Source organism: Scyliorhinus canicula, chromosome 12 (genome assembly GCF_902713615.1).
Source record: "Scyliorhinus canicula chromosome 12, sScyCan1.1, whole genome shotgun sequence".
In the NCBI taxonomy this organism is placed as follows: domain Eukaryota; kingdom Metazoa; phylum Chordata; class Chondrichthyes; order Carcharhiniformes; family Scyliorhinidae; genus Scyliorhinus; species Scyliorhinus canicula.
Window position 1 is genome coordinate 71593931 of NC_052157.1, and position 24343 is coordinate 71618273.

At 50.2% G+C, this 24343-nt stretch overlaps 1 protein-coding gene across 4 annotated transcripts in view; it reads left to right on the forward strand.

Moving 5' to 3' along the window:
* The first annotated feature begins 4534 nt into the window (after positions 1–4534).
* Positions 4535–24343, forward strand: part of LOC119974384 (uncharacterized protein PB18E9.04c-like) — a 96247-nt gene continuing 76438 nt past the window's right edge. For all 4 annotated transcript variants that reach the window (XM_038813190.1, XM_038813192.1, XM_038813194.1 and 1 more), the window contains exons 1-2: positions 4535–4652; positions 22412–22528. In XM_038813190.1, coding sequence (XP_038669118.1) covers positions 4604–4652; positions 22412–22528 — 166 coding nt within the window. In that variant the 5' untranslated portion in view covers positions 4535–4603. The remainder of the gene's footprint in view (positions 4653–22411; positions 22529–24343) is intronic.

A 24343-nucleotide genomic window follows, 5' to 3' on the forward strand; every position in this document is an offset into this window, starting at 1 on the left:
AAACACTTTTAAATGAATTGAGACCCAACACTTTCTTCGATCAGACACAGACAAAGTCCCATACGTGCACATACACACTCACATGAATGTACAAATACACTGGCAAACCCTCATATAAAACCCTACAGTGCAGAAGGAGGCCATGAAGCCTACTGCATCTGCACTAACCCTCCGAAAGAGCTATGTAAGAGCTTATCTATGTAAACCCGTAAGCTAACCTATATATCTTTGGACACTAAGGAAAATTTATCATGGCCAATCCACCTAACATGCACATCCCTCCCAGAACAAGGATCAACACCCTTCATTCTCAACTTTCATCCCACCAGCCACTGTATGCATAGCTTTTATATGATTTTTGCCAACTCCAGCGTGATGCCACCATCAAACGCATCTTCCCTTCACTCTTACTCTCAGCATTTTGCAGAGACTGTCCCCTCAAGAGATAATCTAGTCCACTCTTCCAGCATACACAACTTTTCTCCCATCACCCATGGCACCTTCCCATGGAATCGCAGAAGGTGTAACACCTCCTTTACATCTTCCATGCTTAACATCCCAGGCCCAAAACACTTGTTCCAGGTTCGCAGTGTTTCACTTGCACCTCTTTCAATTTGGTCTATTGCATTCGCTGCTCCCAATGTGATGATCTCTATATCGAAGAGACCAAATGTAGACTGGGTGATCGCTTTGCTGAACACCATCAGTCTGTGCACATTCAGGACCTTGATTGTCCCGTTGCTTGCCATTTTAACACAAGACCCTGCTCCCAAGCCCACCTGTCTGTCCTTGGCCAGCTGAAGCTCAACACAAAACCGGAGGAACAGCATCTCATCTTCCAGTCAGGCATGCTTTAGCCTTCCGGTCGCAACATTGAATTCCGGTTGCAACATTGAATTCAACAACCTCAGATGATTATCTCTACCTCAACTCAACCCTAGGTTTTGTGTTGGGTGGTCCTGATGTGGTGAAAGGTGCTGCAGTAATGCAAGCTCGTTCTTCCACAGTGCAGTGTAGATGAGTGAGGTCTGCACTTGCGTTCCTCACATTGCAAGTTTCTTTTGTTCGGTATTTAAGTGAAATTGAGGCTTCACACTGAAACAATGGCGTCTGTGATTTTGCTATCAATATTACAGAGAGGAACCCCCCCAGGCACAATCACTACCGCCATGCGTGACAAGACCAGAGCTACTTACTCCCTCTTTGCTATGGACGGTGTATTGCGGAACAAGGAAAGTAAATGAAATCATCAGCAAGCGGGGTTCCGAAACACACACACGCACATAAACACACACACGCACATAAACACACGCATACATTATAATGCACAAACATATACACATTAACACACAAGTGCACACAAACGCTGACACAAAAGCACACACAAGCACCAACACAAAGATATTAACAGACAAATACAACAACACAAAGATATTAACACACACTAACACACAAATATACATACCGACACAGAAGTACACACACTCAGACATGCACACTGATGCACAAACACGCACAAACTTACAAGCACACACACTAGCACACAAAGACTAACAAATAAATAAACACACACACACAAGGCCACATGCGCACACACACCCTAACACACACACAAAAACACATAACCACACAGACGCATAATCACACAAAACATACATGCGGTCACAAAGACTCAGACAAACCCTTACAAAAAGACAAGCAGACTGCACACGGATAGTGAAGTGTGTGGAAAAATACAAACACAGAAAGATGCACACAGAAACATAGTCACACATAAACACTTTTAAATGAATTGAGGCCCAACACTTTCTTCGATCAGACACCTACAAAGTCCCATACATGCACATACACACTCACATGAATGTACAAATACACTGGCAAACCCTCATAGAAACCCTACAGTGCAAAAGGAAGCCATGAAGCCTACTGCATCTGCACCAACCCTCCGAAAGAGCACTTCACCTTGACTCATCTACATAAACCCGTAAACTACCTTATATATCTTTGGACACTAAGGAAAATTTATCATGGCCAATCCACCTAACATGCACATCTTTGGACCTTGGGGAGAAACTGAAGCACCCGGAGGAAACCCAAGCATTCATGAGAAGAATGTGCAAACTCCACACTATCACCCAAGTCTGGAATTCAACCCGGCTTTCTGGCACTGTGAGTCAGTGATAAACACTTAGCTACAGCCTGGCCCATCCACTCAAACACATACATAAGCACACACGCACAAATTCACACAGACACGACCACATACATCCTTATACAGCGACACACACAGAAGCAGAAACAGAGATACAAACTGAACTTTTGGATTCAAAGGAAGGTACACACATTCACACAGGCCTCATACACACACAGCAACATATAAACATGCACTTACAAGTCATATACATGCATATGCATCCAGTCACACGTGGACACAAACAGACTCACAGGCCCCGTGCAGGCGCACAAAAATACATATGCAGACACAAAGATATGCATTCGACACACACATACACAATGAAACACCAGCACAACCATGCACATGAATTAACATCACAAAACACAAATGTAGGCACATTCACAGACTTATATGCACACAAACAAATAAAACACATATGAGAAACACACACACAAACACCTGCAGCCACACAAACATATACAGACTCACACACCCAGAGACAAACCTGCACGAAAGACACTCATCCACATAGAGATACTTACCACCACACACCCGCAAACATTCATGTGGACACAAACACGCATTCACATACAGCCACACATATACACATAGTAACACCCAAATACAAAGACAAACCTACATACAAACACACATATTTCAATTCCTCTTAACCCAGGAACAAGAGTCTTGAGTTGATTTAATTGAATTCTGAATTCTGGTCATTCATTGTCATTCAGAATTGAACTAGAATGAGGAATTGTGAGGAAATTTCAGATTTTGAGGGACTTTTCAAAGTGTGCTGTTGCTTGAAGGCACCTTGGTGAGTGGAATCTGGAAAATGGATGCGCCCTCTCTCCACGGATTTTTCCTTTAACAATGACCCTTTCTCATGAATCCTCTGTAAATCTTTGAGATATTATCAATACCCCAGCAAAAATAAACACACTGACGTAGTATATGTTAACAGAGAGGGTGTGACTCCTGTTTCTGACATATTAATCACAATGTCGTTGTGATTAGCACCTCCGCACAACGTCAGCGATTTCTTGTTATTGTTGTATTTGCATGAAATGAAACTAGGTTATGAAATGCAACTAAACAAACCGGTTTATTGTTCACTGCAAGCAAACCATAAAGGTCCTTTGTAACATGAACTGAGAATAAATATCTGGTAATGCCACAATATGTCGCATCCCATCTCAGACTGCTGTTAGCTCTTTGTTCCTGCTTTCTTTATTGATACACACATTCCATCTCCCTCCTCATTCCCCAGACCTTATAATATTCCATATTGTCGAATCTCTTTCTCCTCCCCACTCTATAAACTTCAGTATCCGCCTCACAATAATCCCCCCTCTCCCATTTGCTTCCTATTGACTTTCAAATCCGATCCAGTCTACATCCTCTCCCCTGTTCACTGCTCATGTCCGATAATATCCTATTCAGTTCCAGGTTTTTTTGTTGCAAATCTATACTCTATTCCTAAAATATATGATAGAATATTATAAATATTTCAAAATAGCCAGCAGAGAAAATGCAATAATATTCATATTTTCTACATATACCATGCTACATTCTGTTTTGATTCAATACATTTCAAAATGCTCATGACAAAAGTGCAATAGTATTTAAGTTGTCTACATAGATCAAGTTGCACTCTGAGGTGCTTCAACATAATCGTGATACGTGTCATATTCATTACATATAATCGCACTGCCCTGCTCTGTCCTCATACACTTCAATATAATAGCCCAGTCTAAACCCTCTGTCCTGATTATTCCTCATACACTTTAACTCCCTCACCCAATCTCGTCCCATTCTCCTATTCACTCCCTTTATGCTTTAATTTCCTACCCACTCCCACTCTCCAGCTCAATTCCCATGTCATTTAGTCTCATATCGAGTCTAATCCCACTCTCCTCCTCTACACTTGATGTGCCCTTAAATATCCAACCGATTTTAAACCCCAGACCCCGGCCCATCACTCATAATCCTTAGTGTCCCAGCCAAACCTCTTCCCACTCTCCTGCTTATTTCCTCTCTCCTTCAGTAACGCTCCCGCTCTCATGCGCTGTTCTTTAGTAACCCACACCCCACGGGAATATTGGGCAGTGTGTAAATGTGTCCATAATTTGTCCTGCCTATTTCGTACATGACGCAGCGTTAAATAACCGGATATTAATCCTCATAGTTTCATGGAAATGCGTGGCAGGATTGTTGACGTGTTTTGAAACCTCAGGCACCTGACTCGGTTCCTTGGCATCCAGTGGGCATGCAAACATATTTTCAGTAGTACATGACTGCTTGTGGGTGGTAACCTTGCTGGTTGTCATATTATCTCCTGACAATAAACTGAAAGTGGACAGTTCCGGAACACAGGCAGCAGCTCCGGATCTGGACAGAGGGTCCATCACATCAAGGCACACAATGAAGCTCTTTTTTAACATTGTCAACGGCTGTCTGTGCATTGCTGTTGGTAAGATGGTTTAATTCATTATGGGAATTTGTGGGAAACCGCGTTTAATAGCCAAATTCGAACTTCGCTGAAGGCATTAAAGCGCTCGCTATTGAGCTAGACGTAGCTCAGAGCCCGGAATGACAACAGCTTCCCTCCCCAGAATCAGTATTGTGAGCGTTTGGGATTCAGCTTTTGAGGTTTGTATTGTGGTGAAACATAGGGTAATAACTGGCCATCGTCTAATCCCTTCCCCCTCGCTACTCACCGTGATTGGTATAGCATGCAGTCTAATTGCATTCATCTACTCACTCACATCACCTTTTATTACCATACTCGGTCTAATAGTACTGTTCATTTTACAGTACAAACTGCTAATACCCCACCCAGTAAAACCCCATTGTTCACTCTCCAGATAATTTGAGAACCCACTTAGTGTAACCGAATTGTCCTGCACAATCGCCAGACTGTTTAATATCACATTATATCTGATCCTATTGCCCTGTTCACTCCGCAGACTGTATAATATCTCACACAGGTTAAACCTACTGCCCTGCTCACTCCGCAGACTGTATAATATCTCACACAGGTTAAACCTATTGCCCTGTTCACTCCGCAGACTGTATAATATCTCACACAGGTTAAACCTACTGCCCTGCTCACTCCGCAGACTGTATAATATCTCACACAGGTTAAACCTACTGCCCTGCTCACTCCGCAGACTGTATAATATCTCACACAGGTTAAACCTACTGCCCTGCTCACTCCGCAGACTGTATAATATCTCACACAGGTTAAACCTACTGCCCTGCTCACTCCGCAGACTGTATAATATCTCACACAGGTTAAACCTACTGCCCTGCTCACTCCGCAGACTGTATAATATCTCACACAGGTTAAACCTACTGCCCTGCTCACTCCGCAGACTGTATAATATCTCACACAGGTTAAACCTACTGCCCTGCTCACTCCGCAGACTGTATAATATCTCACACAGGTTAAACCTACTGCCCTGCTCACTCCGCAGACTGTATAATATCTCACACAGGTTAAACCTACTGCCCTGCTCACTCCGCAGACTGTATAATATCTCACACAGGTTAAACCTACTGCCCTGCTCACTCCGCAGACTGTATAATATCTCACACAGGTTAAACCTACTGCCCTGCTCACTCCGCAGACTGTATAATATCTCACACAGGTTAAACCTACTGCCCTGCTCACTTTCTAGACTAGTATCCGCCCTTGACTAATTCTATTGTCCTGGTCACTCTGCGACCTATTACTATCTCATTCCGTCTAATCACACTGACCTGCACAATCGCCAGACTATTTAATCTCACACGTAGATTAACCCGACTCTCTTGCTCAATTCCAAATTGTTTAAAATCCACCATCCCTCAGACTATTTCTAACTGTCCTGTTTATTCTCCAGACTGATAGTAGCCCACACGGTCGGATCCTAATGTTCATCTCAAATTCCAGTTTGTTCAATATTCCAGCCCATCGTTGATGTGCCTCTAGGGCACACTCCAGGCTGTTTAATTTCACACCCAGTCTAATCCCTCTGCCCTGCTCACTTTCCAGGCTGTTTAATATCACACCCAGTCTAATCCCTCTGACCTGCTCACTCCGCAGACTGTTTAATATCCCACCCAGTCTAATCCCTCTGCCCTGCTCACTCCGCAGACTGTTTAATATCCCACCCAGTCTAATCCCTCTGCCCTGCTCACTCCGCAGACTGTTTAATATCCCACCCAGTCTAATCCCTCTGCCCTGCTCACTCTCCAGGCTGTTTAATATCACACCCAGTCTAATCCCTCTGCCCTGCTCACTCCGCAGACTGTTTAATATCCCACCCAGTCTAATACCACTGCCCTCTCACTCTCCAGACTGTTTAATATCCCATCCAGTCTAATCCCTCTGCCCTGCTCACTCTCCAGGCTGTTTAATATCACACCCAGTCTAATCCCTCTGCCCTGCTCACTCCGCAGACTGTTTAATATCCCACCCAGTCTAATACCACTGCCCTCTCACTCTCCAGACTGTTTAATATCCCACCCAGTCTAATCCCTCTGCCCTGCTCACTCCGCAGACTGTTTAAAATCCCACCCAGTCTAATCCCTCTGCCCTGCTCACTCCGCAGACTGTTTAATATCCCACCCAGTCTAATCCCTCTGCCCTGCTCACTCCGCAGACTGTTTAATATCCCATCCAGTCTAATCCCTCTGCCCTGCTCACTCTCCAGGCTGTTTAATATCACACCCAGTCTAATCCCTCTGACCTGCTCACTCCGCAGACTGTTTAATATCCCACCCAGCCTAATCCCTCTGCCCTGCTCACTTTCCAGGCTGTTTAATATCACACCCAGTCTAATCCCTCTGCCCTGCTCACTTTCCAGGATGTTTAATATCCCACCCAGTCTAATCCCTCTGCCCTGCTCCCTCTCCAGGCTGTTTAATATCACACCCAGTCTAATCCCTCTGCTCTGCTCACTTTCCAGGCTGTTTAATATCACACCCAGTCTAATGAGACTGCCCTGCTCACTCCGCAGACTGTTTAATATCCCACCCAGTCTAATCCCTCTGCTCTGCTCACTTTCCAGGCTGTTTAATATCACACCCAGTCTAATGCCACTGCCCTCTCACTCTCCAGACTGTTTAATATCACACCCAGTCTAATCCCTCTGCCCTGCTCACTCCGCAGACTGTTTAATATCCCACCCATTCTAATCCCTCTGCCCTGCTCACTCCGCAGACTGTTTAATATCCCATCCAGTCTAATCCCTCTGCCCTGCTCACTCTCCAGGCTGTTTAATATCACACCCAGTCTAATCCCTCTGACCTGCTCACTCCGCAGGCTGTTTAATATCCCACCCAGTCTAATCCCTCTGCCCTGCTCACTTTCCAGGCTGTTTAATATCACACCCAGTCTAATCCCTCTGCCCTGCTCACTTTCCAGGCTGTTTAATATCCCACCCAGTCTAATCCCTCTGCCCTGCTCCCTCTCCAGGCTGTTTAATATCACACCCAGTCTAATCCCTCTGCTCTGCTCACTTTCCAGGCTGTTTAATATCACACCCAGTCTAATGAGACTGCGCTGCTCACTCGCCAGGCTGTTTAATATCACACCCAGTCTAATACCACTGCCCTCTCACTCTCCAGACTGTTTAATATCACACCCAGTCTAATACCACTGCCCTCTCACTCTCCAGACTGTTTAATATCACACTCAGTCTAATGAGACTGCCCTCTCACTCTCCAGACTGTTTAATACCACACCCAGTCTAATGCCACTGCCCTCTCACTCTCCGGACTGTTTAATATCACACCCAATCTAATGAAACTGCCCTGCTCACTCTCCAGACTGTTTAATATCACACCCAATCTAATGAGACTGCCCTGCTCACTCTCCAGGCTGTTTAATATCACACAGTCTAATCCCTCTGCCCTGCTCACTCTCCAGGCTGTTTAATATCACACAGTCTAATCCCTCTGCCCTGCTCACTCTCCAGGCTGTTTAATATCACACCCAGTCTAATGAAACTGCCCTGCTCACTCTCCAGACTGTTTAATATCACACCCAATCTAATGAGACTGCCCTGCTCACTCTCCAGGCTGTTTAATATCACACAGTCTAATCCCTCTGCCCTGCTCACTCTCCAGGCTGTTTAATATCACACACAGTCTAATCCCTCTGCCCTGCTCACTCTCCAGACCGTAATATCCCACTCAGTCTAATCCTACTGCCCTGCTCACGCTTTGGACTGTAATACCACATCTAGTCTAATCCTATTGCCCTGCTCACTCTCCCGACTGTAATATTACAGTCTAATTCTATTTCCCTGTTCACTCTGAAGACTGTAATATCATGCACCGTCTAATCCTACTGCACTGCTCGCTTACCAGTTTGTAATATCACCTCCAGTTTAATCCTACTGCCCATCTCACTCTCCATACTGTAAAAACCCACCCACTCTAGTCCAATTGCGCTGCTCACTCTCCAGACTGTATGATTCGACCTAATCTAAACCTACTGACTTGCTCACATTCCAGACTGTAATATCTCACCCAATCTAATCCTACTGCCCTGTCCACTCTCCAGACTGTTCAATTTCGCATACAGTCTAATCCTGCTGTACTTCTGACTCTCCAGACTGTAATATCACATGCAGTCTAATCCTACTGCCCTGCTCACTCTCCAGACTGTAATGCCCCACCTAGTCTAAACCTACTGTCCTGTTCAGTCTCCATACTGTTTAATATCAGGTTCAGTCTAACCCTCCTACCCAGCTAACTCTCCAGACTGTAATGTCACACAGAGTCTAATCCTATGGCCCTGCTCACCCTCCAAATGTAATGTTACACACAGTCTAATCCTACTGTCCTGTTCATGCTCCAGCCTGTAACATCGCAACCAGTCTAATCCTACTGCTGTGCTCACTCTCAAGACTTGAATATCACATCCAGTCTAATCCTACTGTACCTCTCACTTTCCAGACTGTATTATCACATCCCGTCTAACCCGACTGCTCTGCTCACTCTCCAGACTGTAATATCACATCCAGTCTAATCCGACTGCCCTGCTCACTCTCCAGACTGTAATATCACATCCAGTCTAATCCGACTGCCCTGCTCACTCTCCAGACTGTAATATCCCACACAGTCTAATCCTACTTCCCTGCTCACTCTCCAGACTGTAATATATCATCCTGTCTAATCCTACTCTCCTGCTCACTCTCTAGACTGTATTATCACATCCAGTCTAATCCGACTGCCCGGCTCACGCTTCAGACTGTATTATCACATCCAGTCTAATCCGACTGCTCTGCTCACTCTCCAGACTGTAATATCCCACACAGTCTAATCCGACTGCTCTGCTCACTCTCCAGACTGTAATATCCCACACAGTCTAATCCAACTGCCCGGCTCACTCTCCAGACTGTAACATCACACACAGTCTAATCCGACTGCCCTGCTCACTCCCCAGACTGTAACATCACACACAGTCTAATCCGACTGCCCTGCTCACTCTCCAGACTGTAATATCCCACACAGTCTAATCCTACTGCCCTGCTCACGCTTCAGACTGTATTATCACATCCCGTCTAACCCGACTGCTCTGCTCACTCTCCAGACTGTAACATCCCACACAGTCTAATCCGACTGCCCTGCTCACGCTTCAGACTGTATTATCACATCCAGTCTAATCCGACTGCCCTGCTCACTCTCCAGACTGTAATATCCCACACAGTCTAATCCGACTGCTCTGCTCACTCTCCAGACTGTAATATCCCACACAGTCTAATCCTACTGCTCTGCTCACTCTCCAGACTGTAATATCCCACACAGTCTAATCCGACTGCCCGGCTCACGCTTCAGACTGTAAAATCACATCGGGTCTAATCCTATTGCCCTGCTCACTCCCCAGACTGTAATACCACACACAGTTTAATTCTCTTGCCCTGCTCACTCTCCAGACTGTAATATCACACACAGTCTAATTCTACCATCCTGCTCACTCTCCAGACTGTAATATCACACACAGTCTAATCCTACTGCCCTGTTCACTCTCCAGACTGTAATATCACATCCAGGGCTATCCTACTGTACGTCTCACTCTCAAGACTGTAATATCACACACTGTTTAATTCTCTTGCCCTGCTCACTCTCCAGACTGTAATATCACACACAGTCTAATTCTACCATCCTGCTCACTCTCAAGAATGTTGGGCACGATTCTCCGGACTCACGACGGGTCGGAGAATAGCGGGCGTCGGAAATTTTTACGGCGACGCTGTTCCGACGCCCTCCCGCTATTCTCCGAACCCCGCAAATTGTCGGAGTCGCGTTTCCCGACAAACGCCTCCTTCCCGCCCCTGACACGACCAGAATCGCCACTGAGAGCCCCCCCCGCTATTCACCGGCCCGGATGGGCCGAAGTCCCGACGTCATGGCGCCCTGTTTGGACGTCGTGAAACACACCTGCTTTTTAAATTCGTCAACCAGTCGGCCTGGCTGACGACTGCTTGGAGGAGGTCAGGGCACCACTCTGCGCACCGCTCAGCGCACCGTTCAGCGCACCGCTCGAGTCTGGCCACAACGGGGAAGGCATCCCTGGGAACGGGAGGGGGTCCAGAACGGGGGCAGTGGGGGGGAGACGGGGGAGGCAGTGGGGGAGACGGAGGGGGCAGTGGGGGAGACGGGGGAGGCAGTGGGGGAGACGGGGGAGGCAGTGGAGGAGACGGAGGGGGCAGTGGGGGAGACGGAGGGGGCAGCGGGGGAGACAGTGGGGGAGACGGAGGGGGCAGTGGGGGAGACGGGGAGGCAGTGGGGGAGACGGGGAGGCAGTGGGGGAGACGGAGGGGGCAGTGGGGGAGACGGGGGAGGCAGTGGGGGAGACGGGGGAGGCAGTGGGGGAGACGGAGGGGGCAGTGGAGGAGACGGGGGAGGCAGTGGGGGAGACGGGGGAGGCAGTGGGGGAGACGGAGGGGGCAGTGGGGGAGACGGGGGAGGCAGTGGGGGAGACGGGGAGGCAGTGGGGGAGACGGAGGGGGCAGTGGGGGAGACGGGGGAGGCAGTGGGGGAGACGGAGGGGGCAGTGGGGGAGACGGGGGAGGCAGTGGGGGAGACGGGGGAGGCAGTGGGGGAGACGGAGGGGGCAGTGGGGGAGACGGGGGAGGCAGTGGGGGAGACGGGGGAGGCAGTGGGGGAGACGGAGGGGGCAGTGGGGGAGACAGTGGGGGAGACGGAGGGGGCAGTGGGGGAGACGGGGGAGGCAGTGGGGGAGACGGGGGAGGCAGTGGGGGAGACGGAGGGGGCAGTGGGGGGCGACGGAGGGGGGGGGGTTAGGTAGAGAGTGAGCCGTCCAACCCCGTAACAAAATGTCTGCCACCATGCCATGGTGTGCAGGTGACGAGGACACGGCCGCTGGTTCCCCTGTGGCTTCCGGCCACAGGCCACTGACGCACCCGTGAGGAGGCCATAGTTTACTGGCCGTTGGATGCAGAAAGTGACCAGGGGTTAGGCTGACCGCGTGTCAGCAGCGCGACCAGGCCACCGGGACACACTGGTATCCCATGGCTGGCGGCTGCCGAGGTGTCGACTAACGTCCGTCTAACATGTCCCGTTTCTCTGCCTCCTACCACCCTTCTGTAGGTTAGCACGATGCATGGGAATAGAACGGCTATGTTCTGCGCAGTGGTTGGGGCCGCTCTACTGGATTTGGAGATGCAGCAGCATCCACACCCACAACCCGCAGTGGCTGCAGGGCCAGCTGCAGCAGCAGAGGGAAGGGCCGAGGAGTTGCCAGTCGTCGAGCAGCATGGGGGGGGGGAGGAGGAGGAGGAGGAAGAGGAAGAGGCGAGAGTGAGGGTGCAGCCACGGCGTCAGAGGCGACGACCAAAGCCGAGGGTGTACCGTGTCCGGGTCTCTTTCCTAACAATGCCGGACATCACCTGCAGGAGAATACTCCGGCTGAGTAGGCAGACGGTGATACATATCTGCGAACTCCTGTCGCACCTCGCCCCACGTGGAACGGGGGGAGGACACGCGATCCCGGTAGCCATCAAGGTGACGGTCGCTCTGAACTTCTATGCTACCGGCTCCTTCCAGTCTCCGAGCGGGGACGTCTCTGGGATCTCCCAGTCATCGGTGCACAGGTGCATCCGGGATGTGACCGACGCCCTCTATGCCATCGCCGATCGCTACATCACCTTTCCCGAGGACCGAGCAAGTCAAGACTCACGAGCCCGTGGATTTGCCAGTGTGGCCGGGATACCGAGGGTTCAGGGGTCAATCGACTGTGTTCACGTCCCCATGCGCCCGCCTGCTGTGGACAGGGACGTGTTCACAAACAGGAGGGGGACATACTCCATTAATGTCCAGGTGGTATGCGACCCCCACATGAGGTTCATGAACGTCTGTGCAAGGTTCCCAGGGAGTGTGCATGACTCCTACATACTAGCGCAGTCGTTCATCCCTGCGATGTTTGAGGGACGTCCCCCCCGGCTGAGGGGCTGGTTGCTAGGTGACAGGGGTTATCCGCTGAGGTCTTGGCTGATGACGCCGATCCGGAGGCCTCAGACCAATGCGGAAACACGATACAACGAGGCCCATGCAGCAACCAGGGGTGTGGTGGAGCGCTGCCTTGGCCTCCTGAAGATGAGATTCAGGTGCCTGGACTGCTCCGGAGGGGCCCTGCAGTACCAGGCCGACAGGGTCGCTCGCATTGTAGTGGCCTGCTGTGCGCTGCACAACATCGCGATGCAGAGGGGAGATGACCTGTTGCAGGAGGCGGAGGGAGAAGCTAGTGGCAGTGGTGCCAGCACAGAGGAGGAGGAGGAGGAGGAGGAGGAGGAGGAGGAGGACGCTGGCAGAGTGGCGGGCGCAGCACGCAGACACGACCCAGGTGCTGGTGATGTCCAGGAGGCGGCACGACGGACCCGGCAAGGACGGCGGGCACGCGACGCCATGGTGGCAGCACGGTTCACGCATCGCATGTGACGTCCCCGATGAACACCAAACCACCACCTGCATCGCTAGTCATGCAGAGGGTCACCACACAACTGCCACCACCACAACCCCCCCCCCCCCCCCCCCAGTGTACACTGCTCCACTTCGACATGACGCTTATCACTGGGTACAGACGGAATGGCACAACATTGATGGCTGTGTCAGCGGGTGTGATCAGTGCCATGTGGAATGATGACAGCCCGCTCTGCGAAGAGCTGTGAGCTCAGAATCGTTAGAGAGAGTCTGACCCATGGCAATAGCTGAACCATCCACCTTGGTGGCCGCTGAGTTCGTCACTGACACTCCATCACGTGCCCGCGTGGGCTAGCTGTGGGAGGGGGGTAGGGGCAGGGACTGCACACCCGGCACCGAGGTTTCACCACCCGTCACCCCCAGCGACACTCGGTCACCAACACGATTCCTGTGGCTGTGGAACAATCACACGGTATTACAAGTAAGGTGGAACAGTGCGTTTAATATTAACAATTATTTACAGGTGCCCTAGCCCCTACAACTAAACTGTGCCCTTCACCCGTGCCAACTTACTCAGTGTCTATCTTAGTTGCCTTACGGGCCCTACCACTACGTCTAAGTGAATCCCCAGATGATACAGCAGGAGTGGAGGAGGATTGCTGCGAATCGCCCCCCTCGACTCGTTTCTCCTTGGCTATGCGTTTCCTGGGGCAACCCGGCCTTGATGGGCCAGGCTGCTCTGCGGGCGTCTCGGGTGACATTGTGCCACCCTGCTCTGCCTGCTGCCCACCCGATGCACCAGGGATGGGACGGGGGGAGGCCGAGAATTCCGGAACGTCCCGTGATGGAGTTAATGGGACGGGCCCCGAAACCTCCTCCTCCCTCGGGGAGCCCGGTGGCCCCCGGGCCTCACTTTGGGACAGAGGTGCGAGCGGGGAGGTTCCCCGTCGCACCAACGACACCTGGCGCTGCCAGTCCTGGAGGCCTGCAACGGTATCCACCAGGATCCGAAGGTTTGCAGAGACGGAGTCCAGGGAGTTAGACATTCCCGCCAGGGACTGTGCGATCTCAACCTGTGTGTGCACGACGCCATCCAGCACATGTGTCAGGCGGTTGATGGTCTCCGTGACTGACAGCTGGGACTGTGCTATCGACTGCTGGGACTGTGCCATGGCGTGCTGCGACTGGCCAATGACCTGCTGAGACTCGGCCATGGCCCGCAGGGCGCCGGCAATGTCGGTTTGGCTCTGGCACATTGCTGCCTGTGAGAGGGCAACCCTGTCCAGGGCCGAGGATGACGCGTGCACATTAACCCCAACGTCTTGCATAACCTGACCCATTTCCTCCACCGCGGATGCCACCCGTGCGGTGTCGGACTGGGTCTCTGCCATGAGCGGCACCACTCCCTGCTCTTGGACGCGGTTCGACTCCTCTAACAGCGTCTGCAGAGTCTGGAAGGAAGCCCTCATCCCGTCATTGTTTCCCTGGGTTTCCTGAGGCATCGGCTGTGCGGGTGGGTTGATAAACTCCAGGAACTCCGAAAACGTCTGGGAGCCAGCTGCATCCTGGGCCTGGTCTGGCCTCCGCGAGTCCGGGCCCTCTGTTGCTCCGACCTCCACCTGCTGCACCTGCTCATCTGTGATGTGCCAACCAGACTGTGCCCCAGGAGACTCATCACTAAATAGGCCCGCCGGGGTGTGTATCTCTGGGATGATGGATGTGGTGGGAGAAAGCAGTGCCGCAAGCCCGACGCTCTCAATGGTTAGGTCCTCGTCCATGGTGTGGGGCTGCTCAGCGACAGGAGGGTTGTCCCTGGCCATTTCTGGTGGTGGTGGTGGACTTCGAACCCTCTGTGCGTCCTGGTCCGCAGATTGGGTTGGGGCGGATAGGGCTGCCCGCTGATCAGGCACCCTATGTTGTGAGGCCCCGGGCGAGGTGGCGGCAGATTCCTGTCTCCGTCTGCAGCCAGACGGCCCTGGTCGTTCGGCATCACGTCCTAGGGAAGAGAATGAGACGGGTTATTTCGATTTGCTCGGCAGGCCGCTGGACGGTCCCAGTGGGCAGGGTGTGTGAAGGGACAGAGGATGGGGAGGTGTCCCAGTGGGCAGGGTGTGTGAAGGGACAGAGGATGGGGAGGTGTCCCAGTGGGCAGGGTGTGTGAAGGGACAGAGGATGGGGAGGTGTCCCAGTGGGCAGGGTGTGTGAAGGGACAGAGGATGGGGGAGGTGTCCCAGTGGGCAGGGTGTGTGAAGGGACAGAGGATGGGGGAGGTGTCCCAGTGGGCAGGGTGTGTGAAGGGACAGAGGATGGGGGGGGGGGTGTTTGTCTGGGAGGGTTGTCTCACTTGCTGCAGTTCCGCCAACCTCGCATTGCGCGATATCGCGGGTGGCAGACCCCCCAACAAGGTCCAGTGCCCTCTGTTCAAAGGTGCTGAGGGGGTGCATGTTGGGCGAACCCCTCCAGTCTTGTGCCGCTCACGGTGGTTATGACCGGCCTTGGCCTGTTGGGGGAGGAAACATAGGTAGATCATTACAAAACGGTAGGTATCAGCAGTCCGTTCTGATACTGGCACAGTTTGGGGGGGGCAAGTTGTCATCAGATGATTGCATCTCTCCTCGGGGCCAGAGCGCTGGGTCTGTGACAACTTTGTGAACCACCCTCAAATAACTCTGCCCCAATCCCTCTCCCCCCCCCCCCCCCCCCCCCCCCCCCCGGGCAGTTAAGGGGGAGGGATGGTTGTGACTAGGGGCACCCTCATGGCACTTACCCTGGCAGACCTGGTGAGGTCGTGTAGCTTCTTTCGGCACTGCCCTGCTGAGCGAGGGGTCTGCCCCACAGCACTGACGGCAGCAGCCACGTCACGCCAGGCCTGGCGTACCGTGCTGGCAGGTTAGCGATGCCCTCTCCGCGGGCGGATGATGCCCCTCCTCTGCTCCACGGCATCGAGCAGCGCCTCGACGTCTGCATCAATAAAGCGAGGAGCAGCTCGCCTAGGCTCCGACATCCTGCCCGACAGATTCTGTGGTCGCCCGCGCCTTTTTACGGCGTCGGGCGGCGTCACATGGGCGGGTTCGTGTCGTCGTCGCGTTCCGTCGTCATCACGCACGTAATTGACGCGGCCGCGCTGCTAGCCCATTTCCAGGAAGTGAATCGGTCGGGAAATGAAGCCTTCGCGACCGTCGTAAAACGGTCATGATTTTTACGACGGTTTGCCGACTTTCCGCGGGTGCGGAGAATTTTGCCCGTAATATCCCATTCAGTCTAACCCTACTCTCCTGTTCACTCTCCTAGCTTTTTAGTATCCCACCTAGGCTAATGCTACTGTGCTGCTCACTGACCAGAGTGTAATATCACAGTCTAATCCTACTGCCCTGCTCACACTCCAGACCGTAATGTCACACACAGTCTAATATCCCACCAGAGTAATCCCACCGTACCACACACTCTCCAGACTGTTTAATATCCCACCCAGAGTAATCCCGCTGTACTGCTCACTCTCCAGACTGTTTAATATCCCACCTAGAGTAATCCCGCTGTACTGCTCACTCTCCAGTCTGTTTAATATCTCATCTAGAGTAATCCCACTGTACCGCTCACTCTCCAGTCTAATATCCCACCCAGAGTAATCCCGCTGTACCGCTCACTCTCCAGTCTAATATCCCACCCAGAGTAATCCCGCTGTACCGCTCACTCTCCAGACTGTTTAATATCCCACCCAATCTAATCCTACTGCACTGCACACTCTCCAGACTGGTTCATACCCAACCAGTGTAATCCTGCTGCCTGCTCATTCTTCAGACGGTTTAATATCCCGCCCAATCTAATCCTACTGCACTGCGCTCCCTCCAGACTGTTTCATACCCAACCAGTGTAATCCTACTGCCCGGCTCATTCTCCAGACTGTAATATCCCACCCAATCTCATCCTAATTTCCTGCTTACTCTCCAGACTGTAATATCAAGTCTAATCCTGCTGCGCTGCACACTCTCCAGACTGTAATATCAAGTCTAATCCTACTGCCCTGCTCACTCCCAAGACTGTAATATCACACATAGTCTAATCGTACTGCCCTGCTCACCCTCGAGACTGTAATATGCCACCCAGTCTAATCCTACTGCACTGCTTACTCCCCAGATTGTAATATCACATCCAGTCTAAAACGACTGCCTATCTCAATCTCCAGACTGTAATATCCCACCCAGTCTAATCATATTACCCTGCTCTCTCTCCAGACTGTAATATCCCACCCAATCTAAACCTACTGCCCTGCTCACACTCCAGATTGTAATATCACATCCAGTCTAATTCTACTGCTCTGATTATTTTACAGACTGTAACATCCGACCCAGTCTAATCCTATTGGCCTGCTCAATCTCCAGACTGTAATATCTCACTCAATCTAATCCTATTGGCCTGCTCAATCTCCAGACTGTAATATCTCACTCAATCTAATCCTATTGGCCTGCTCAATCTCCAGACTGTAATATCTCACTCAATCTAATCCTATTGGCCTGCTCAATCTCCAGACTGTAATATCTCACTCAATCTAATCCTATTGGCCTGCTCAATCTCCAGACTGTAATATCTCACTCAATCTAATCCTACTACCCTGTTCGCTCTCCAGACTGTTTAATATCGCATCCAGTCTAACCCTACTGCCCTTCTGACTCTCCAGACCGTAATATCCCACTCAGTCTAATCCTACTGCCCTGCTCATGCTTCAGACTGTAATACCACATCTAGTCTAATCCTATTGCCCTGCTCACTCTCCCGACTGTAATATTACAGTCTAATTCTATTTCCCTGTTCACTCTGAAGACAGTAATATCACGCACCATCTAATCCTACTGCACTGCTCACTTTCCAGTTTGTAATATCACCTCCAGTTTAAACCTACTGCCCATCTCACTCTCCACACTGTAAAAACCCACCCAGTCTAGTTCGATTGCGCTGCTCACTCTCCAGACTGTATGATCCGACCCAATCTAAACCTACTGCCCTGCTCACACTCCAGACAGTAATATCTCACCCAATCTAATCCTACTGCCCTGCTCACTCTCCCGACTGTAATATTACACAGTCTAATTCTATTTCCTTATTCACTCTGAAGACTGTAATATCACGCACCGTCTAATCCTACTGCACTGCTCACTCTCCGGTTTGTAATATCACCTCCAGTTTAATCCTACTGCCCATCTCACGCTCCATACTGTAAAAACCCACCCACTCTAGTCCAATTGAGCTGCTCACTCTCCAGACTGTATGATCCGACCCAATCTAAACCTACTGCCCTGCTCACACTCCAGACAGTAATATCTCACCCAATCTAATCCTACTGCCTGCTCATTCTCCAGACTGTTCAATTTCGCATACAGTCTAATCCTGCTGTACTTCTGACTCTCCAGACTGTAATATCACATGCAGTCTAATCCTACTGCCCTGCTCACTCTCCAGAATACAATGCCCCACCTAGTCTAAACCTACTGTCCTGTTCAGTCTCCATACTGTTTAATATCAGGTTCAGTCTAACCCTCCTACCCAGCTAACTCTCCAGACTGTAATGTCACACAGAGTCTAATCCTATGGCCCTGCTCACCCTCCAAATGTAATGTTACACACAGTCTAATCCTACTGTCCTGTTCATGCTCCAGCCTGTAACATCGCAACCAGTCTAATCCTACTGCTGTGCTCACTCTCAAGACTTGAATATCACATCCAGTCTAATCCTACTGTACCTCTCACTTTCCAGACTGTATTATCACATCCCGTCTAACCCGACTGCTCTGCTCACTCTCCAGACTGTAACATCACACACAGTCTAATCCGACTGCCCTGCTCACGCTTCAGACTGTAATATCCCACACAGTCTAATCCTATTGCCCTGCTCACTCCCCAGACTGTAATATCCCACACAGTCTAATCCTACTGCCCTGCTCACTCTCCAGACTGTAACATCACACACAGTCTAATCCGACTGCCCGGCTCACTCCCCAGACTGTAATATCCCACACAGTCTAATCCTACTTCCCTGCTCACTCCCCAGACTGTAACATCACACACAGTCTAATCCAACTGCCCGGCTCACACTTCAGACTGTAATATCACATCCAGTCTAACCCGACTGCTCTGCTCACTCTCCAGACTGTAATATCCCACACAGTCTAACCCGACTGCTCTGCTCACTCCCCAGACTGTAATATCCCACACAGTCTAATCCTACTGCCCTGCTCACTCTCCAGACTGTAACATCCCACACAGTCTAATCCGACTGCCCGGCTCACGCTTCAGACTGTAAAATCACATCGGGTCCAATCCTATTGCCCTGCTCACTCCCCAGACTGTAATACCACACACAGTTTAATTCTCTTGCCCTGCTCACTTTCCAGACTGTAATATCACACACAGTCTAATCCTACTGCCCTGTTCACTCTCCAGACTGTAATATCAGACACAGTCTAATCCTACTGCCCTGTTCACTCTCCAGACTGTAATATCACATCCAGGGCTATCCTACTGTACGTCTCACTCTCAAGACTGTAATATAACACACTGTTTAATTCTCTTGCCCTGCTCACTCTCCAGACTGTAATATCACACACAGTCTAACTCTACCATCCTGCTCACTCTCAAGAATGTAATATCCCATTCAGTCTAACCCTACTCTCCTGTTCACTCTCCTAGCTTTTTAGTATCCCACCCAGGCTAATGCTACTGTGCTGCTCACTGACCAGAGTGTAATATCACAGTCTAATCCTACTGCCCTGCTCACACTCCAGACTGTAATGTCACACACAGTCTAATATCCCACCCAGAGTAATCCCGCTGTATCGCTCACTCTCCAGTCTGTCTAATATCCCACCCAGAGCAATCCCGCTGTACTGCTCACTCTCCAGTCTGTTTAATATCCCACCCAGAGTAATCGCGCTGTACCGCTGACTCTCCAGTCTGTTTAATATCTCACCCAGAGTAATTCCGCTGTACCGCTCACTCTCCAGACTGTGTAATATCCCACCCAGAGTAATCCCGCTGTGCCGCTCACTCTCCAGTCTGTTTAATATACCACCCAGAGTAATCCCGCTGTACTGCTCACTCTCCAGTCTGTTTAATATCCCACCCAGACTAATCCCACTGTTCCACTCACTCTCCAGTCTAATATCCGACCCAGAGTAATCCCGTTGTACCGCTCACTCTCCAGTCTAATATCCCACCCAGAGTAATCGCGCTGTGCTGCTCACTCTCCAGTCTGTTTCATGTCCCACTCAGAGTAATCCCACTGTTCCACTCCCTCTCCAGTCTAATATCCCACCCAGAATAATCCTGCTGTACCGCTCACTCTCCAGTCTAATATCCCACCCAAACTAATCCCGCTGTACCGCTCACTCCCCAGTCTGTTTAATATCTCACCCAGAGTAATCCCGCTGTACCGCTCACTCTCCAGTCTAATATCCTACCGAGAGTAATCCCGCTGTACCGCTAACTCTCCAATTTGTTTAAAATCCCACCCAGAGTAATCCCGCTGTACTGCTCACTCTCCAGACTGTTTAGTGTCCCACCCCAGAGTAATCCCGCTGTACCGCTCACTCTCCAGACTGTTTAGTGTCCCACCCCAGAGTAATCCCGCTGTACCGCTCACTCTCCAGACTGTTTAGTGTCCCACCCCAGAGTAATCCCGCTGTACTGCTCACTCTCCAGACTGTTTAGTGTCCCACCCCAGAGTAATCCCGCTGTACCGCTCACTCTCCAGACTGTTTAGTGTCCCACCCCAGAGTAATCCCGCTGTACCGCTCACTCTCCAGACTGTTTGATATCCAACCCAGAGTAATCCCGCTGTTCCGCTCACTCTCCAGTCTGTCTAATATCCCACCCAGAGTCATCCCACTGTACCACTCACCCTCCAGTCTGTCTAATATCCCATCCAGAGTAATCCCACTGTACCACTCACTCTCCAGACTGTTTAATATCCCACCCAGAGTAATCCCGCTGCACCGCTCACTCTCCAGTCTGTCTAATATCCCACCCAGAGTAATCCCGCTGCACCGCTCACTCTCTAGTCTGTCTAATATCCCACCCAGAGTAATCCCGCTGCACCGCTCACTCTCCAGACTGTTTAATATCCCACCAGAGTAATCCCGCTGTACCGCTCACTCTCCAGTCTGTCTAATATCACACCCAGAGTAATCCCGCTGTACCGCTCACTCTTCAGTCTGTCTAATATCCCACCCAGAGTAATCCCGCTGTACCGCTCACTCTCCAGTCTGTCTAATATCCCACCCAGAGTAATCCCGCTGCACCGCTCACTCTCCAGTCTGTCTAATATCACACTCAGGGTAATCCTGCTCTGCTGCTCACTGTCCCACGTCAATTAATCCAATTTAGTAATCGAGTCCTACAATGCAGGATTAAACCTTAATCAAAGTTTTTGAATGGAAAACATGAGGAAATCGATCCTCATCGACCTTTGCACAAGTTTCCTCCCTCATTGGTCCACTTCAGCTGCAGGTAAAGGCAACCCAGGTTAACAGTTGAGGGAAATGGACTCGAAAGGTGAACTCAGATTGAAATGATAACGGGAGGGAGAGGCTTGTCTGGATCAGAACCTGGAATTAATACGGTCGGCCGATTGGCCGCCTCTCTGTCCTATTTTCCATGTAATAGGGCTCTGCTGTTGTTTGTTTGATCATTTACCACTCGCCAGGTAAATGAGTCACAATAATAAATTCAGCCCAATGTTACATTATATTCAGACTGTTTGCAGTTGAGATTGATGTACCATCAATTGGACGCGAGACACGATGAAGGTCCAAACTTAGGCTTTCATCAGCTAGATGTTAGCCTGGTGGTCGACTACAGTGAAAGGCCGACCGCCGGAAATTCTGGGTACTTATACCCCACCTCGGAGGCGGGGTCTACTTGTCTCACGACCAATTGATGAGCAGTCACATGACTAGTCCCAGCCAATCAGACGAGAGGCACATGACCAGCCAGAGCCAATGGGAAACCAGTGCTCTGCACCAATGGCAGTGCTCCTATTCATACCACCACAGAGATGCAATCACAACTCCAACTAAACAGACCGCTGTCAACTTCATTCAATCTGTCAAACTCCCCGGGATATGAGGGTGAATGATGTGTAAATTGAGATTGTGATCAGCACACCCGTGTCTGTAATATGAAAGTAGCAGATGTTTGAGAAAGGATAGAACTGACCCGAATAGGAATGATGTTTCTCAATTAATGAGCCACACATTGAAACTCAGCCAATCACTGACTTTGACTCAATCTCTCATCTTCCAGTGCGATCTCTGACCTGTTTGCAATGTTCTGGATTTTCGGGTACCTGCAATTTTAACGATGAAACCTGCACTGCTGGGACCACCAGCTGCCAGACTGTTTCCTCTACAAGCATCATCGGTAATGTTTCTTTCCAATCCAATTCTTTTCCAGATTGTATGAAAATGGAGATCCCCATTTTTAAACATTGAATTCAGTAGCGGTGTTTCTCTTCATTGGCTTCTAACCCATGGCCGGTGATTCCAGTCACTCGAGGGAGGGCTGAGGGGGTCTGGTGATGCAGTGCGCAGCCTCACTGCCCTTAGTTTCCAGTCCAGCTCCAGGATTGGATGACCAAAGAAGGGGTGTGCATGACGTAACCAAACAGGTTTGAGTGACAACCTGTAAATCCTTCCACCAGATGGAAGTGGCAGACATTAACATTGGGAGCAAAGAGAAAATGCTGGAAAATCTCAGCAGGTCTGGCAGCTTCTGTCGGGAGAGAAAAGAACAAACGTTTCGATTCCAGATGACCCTTTGTCAAAGCAAAAAGACATAGAAAGTGGGAAATATTTATACTGTGGGGTGAGAGAATGAAAGATGGGTCATAGCCACAGAAACTAAGGAAACAGAGTGCTAATAGCCACAGAAACCAAGGGCTCCAACACTAAGAGAGAAATGGTTTTGATGCCTTTTAGCTTTGACAACGGGTCATCTGGACTCGAAGCGTTAGCTCTTCTATCTCCCCCCAGATGCTGCCAGACCTGCTGAGATTTTCCAGCATTTTCTCTTTTGTTTCAGATTACAGCATCCACAGTAATTTGCGTTTATCTATTCTTTGACTAACAGTGGGAGTATTGGTCAGCTATATGATGGAAAGAGATTTGGGTCCCTTGCCATCACTCTTCATAACTTACATAGAAGCATAGAAAATAGAAGCAGGAGGAGGCCATTCGGCCCTTCGAGTCTGCTCTGCCATTCTTTATTATCATGGCTGATCCTCCAACTCAATAACATAATCCCACTTTCCCCCGTATCCTTTGATCCCCTTCGCCCTAAGTGCTATAACCAACGGCCTCTTGAAAACATGCAATGTTTTGTCCTCAACTACTTTCTATCCAATATGCTCTACCGTGTATGCTCAGACTATGACCTCTGATTGTGGACGCACCCACCATGGGGAATATCCTTCCTGCATCTAGCCTGCCTATTCCTGTTCGGATTTATTGGTTTCTATGAGATTCCCCCATCATTCTTCGGAATGCCAGCGAATACAATTTTAACCGATTCAATCTCTCCTCATGCGTCAGTCCCGCCATCCCAGGAATAAGTCTGGCAAACCTTTGCTGCACTCCCTCTACAATAAGAACACTCTTCCTCAGATAAGAAGACCATACTGCACACTATATTCCAGGTGTGGCCTCACCAAGGTCCTGTATAATTGTAGCAAGACATCCCTGCTCCTGTAATCGAATCCTCTTGCTGTGAAGGCCATTTGTCTTCTTTACCGCCTGCTGTACCTGCATGCCTACCTTCAGTGACCGAAGTACGAGGACACCCAGGTCTTGTTGCAGATTCCCCTCTCCTAATTTATGGCCATTCAGATAATAGTCTGCCTTCTCGTTTTTGCTACCAAAGTGGATAACCTTGCATTTCTCCAAATTATACTGCATCTGCCATTCATTTGCCCACTCACTCAACTAACTTCAGTGTATAGCACGCATGCTGCCTTCAGTTCTTCAGACAACACCCTCTGAGCCCACCACCACTATTATGTTGAAGGACAAGAGCGGTTCATAATTCGGAACACAACCACATGCATGTTTCCCTCCAAGTCCTTCACCATCCTGATTTGGGAATGTGTCGCCATACCTCAGCTGTCCCTGGATCAAAATCCTGGAACTGTCTCCCCAATAACATGGTGGGATTACCTACACCACGGGGACTGTGGGGTTC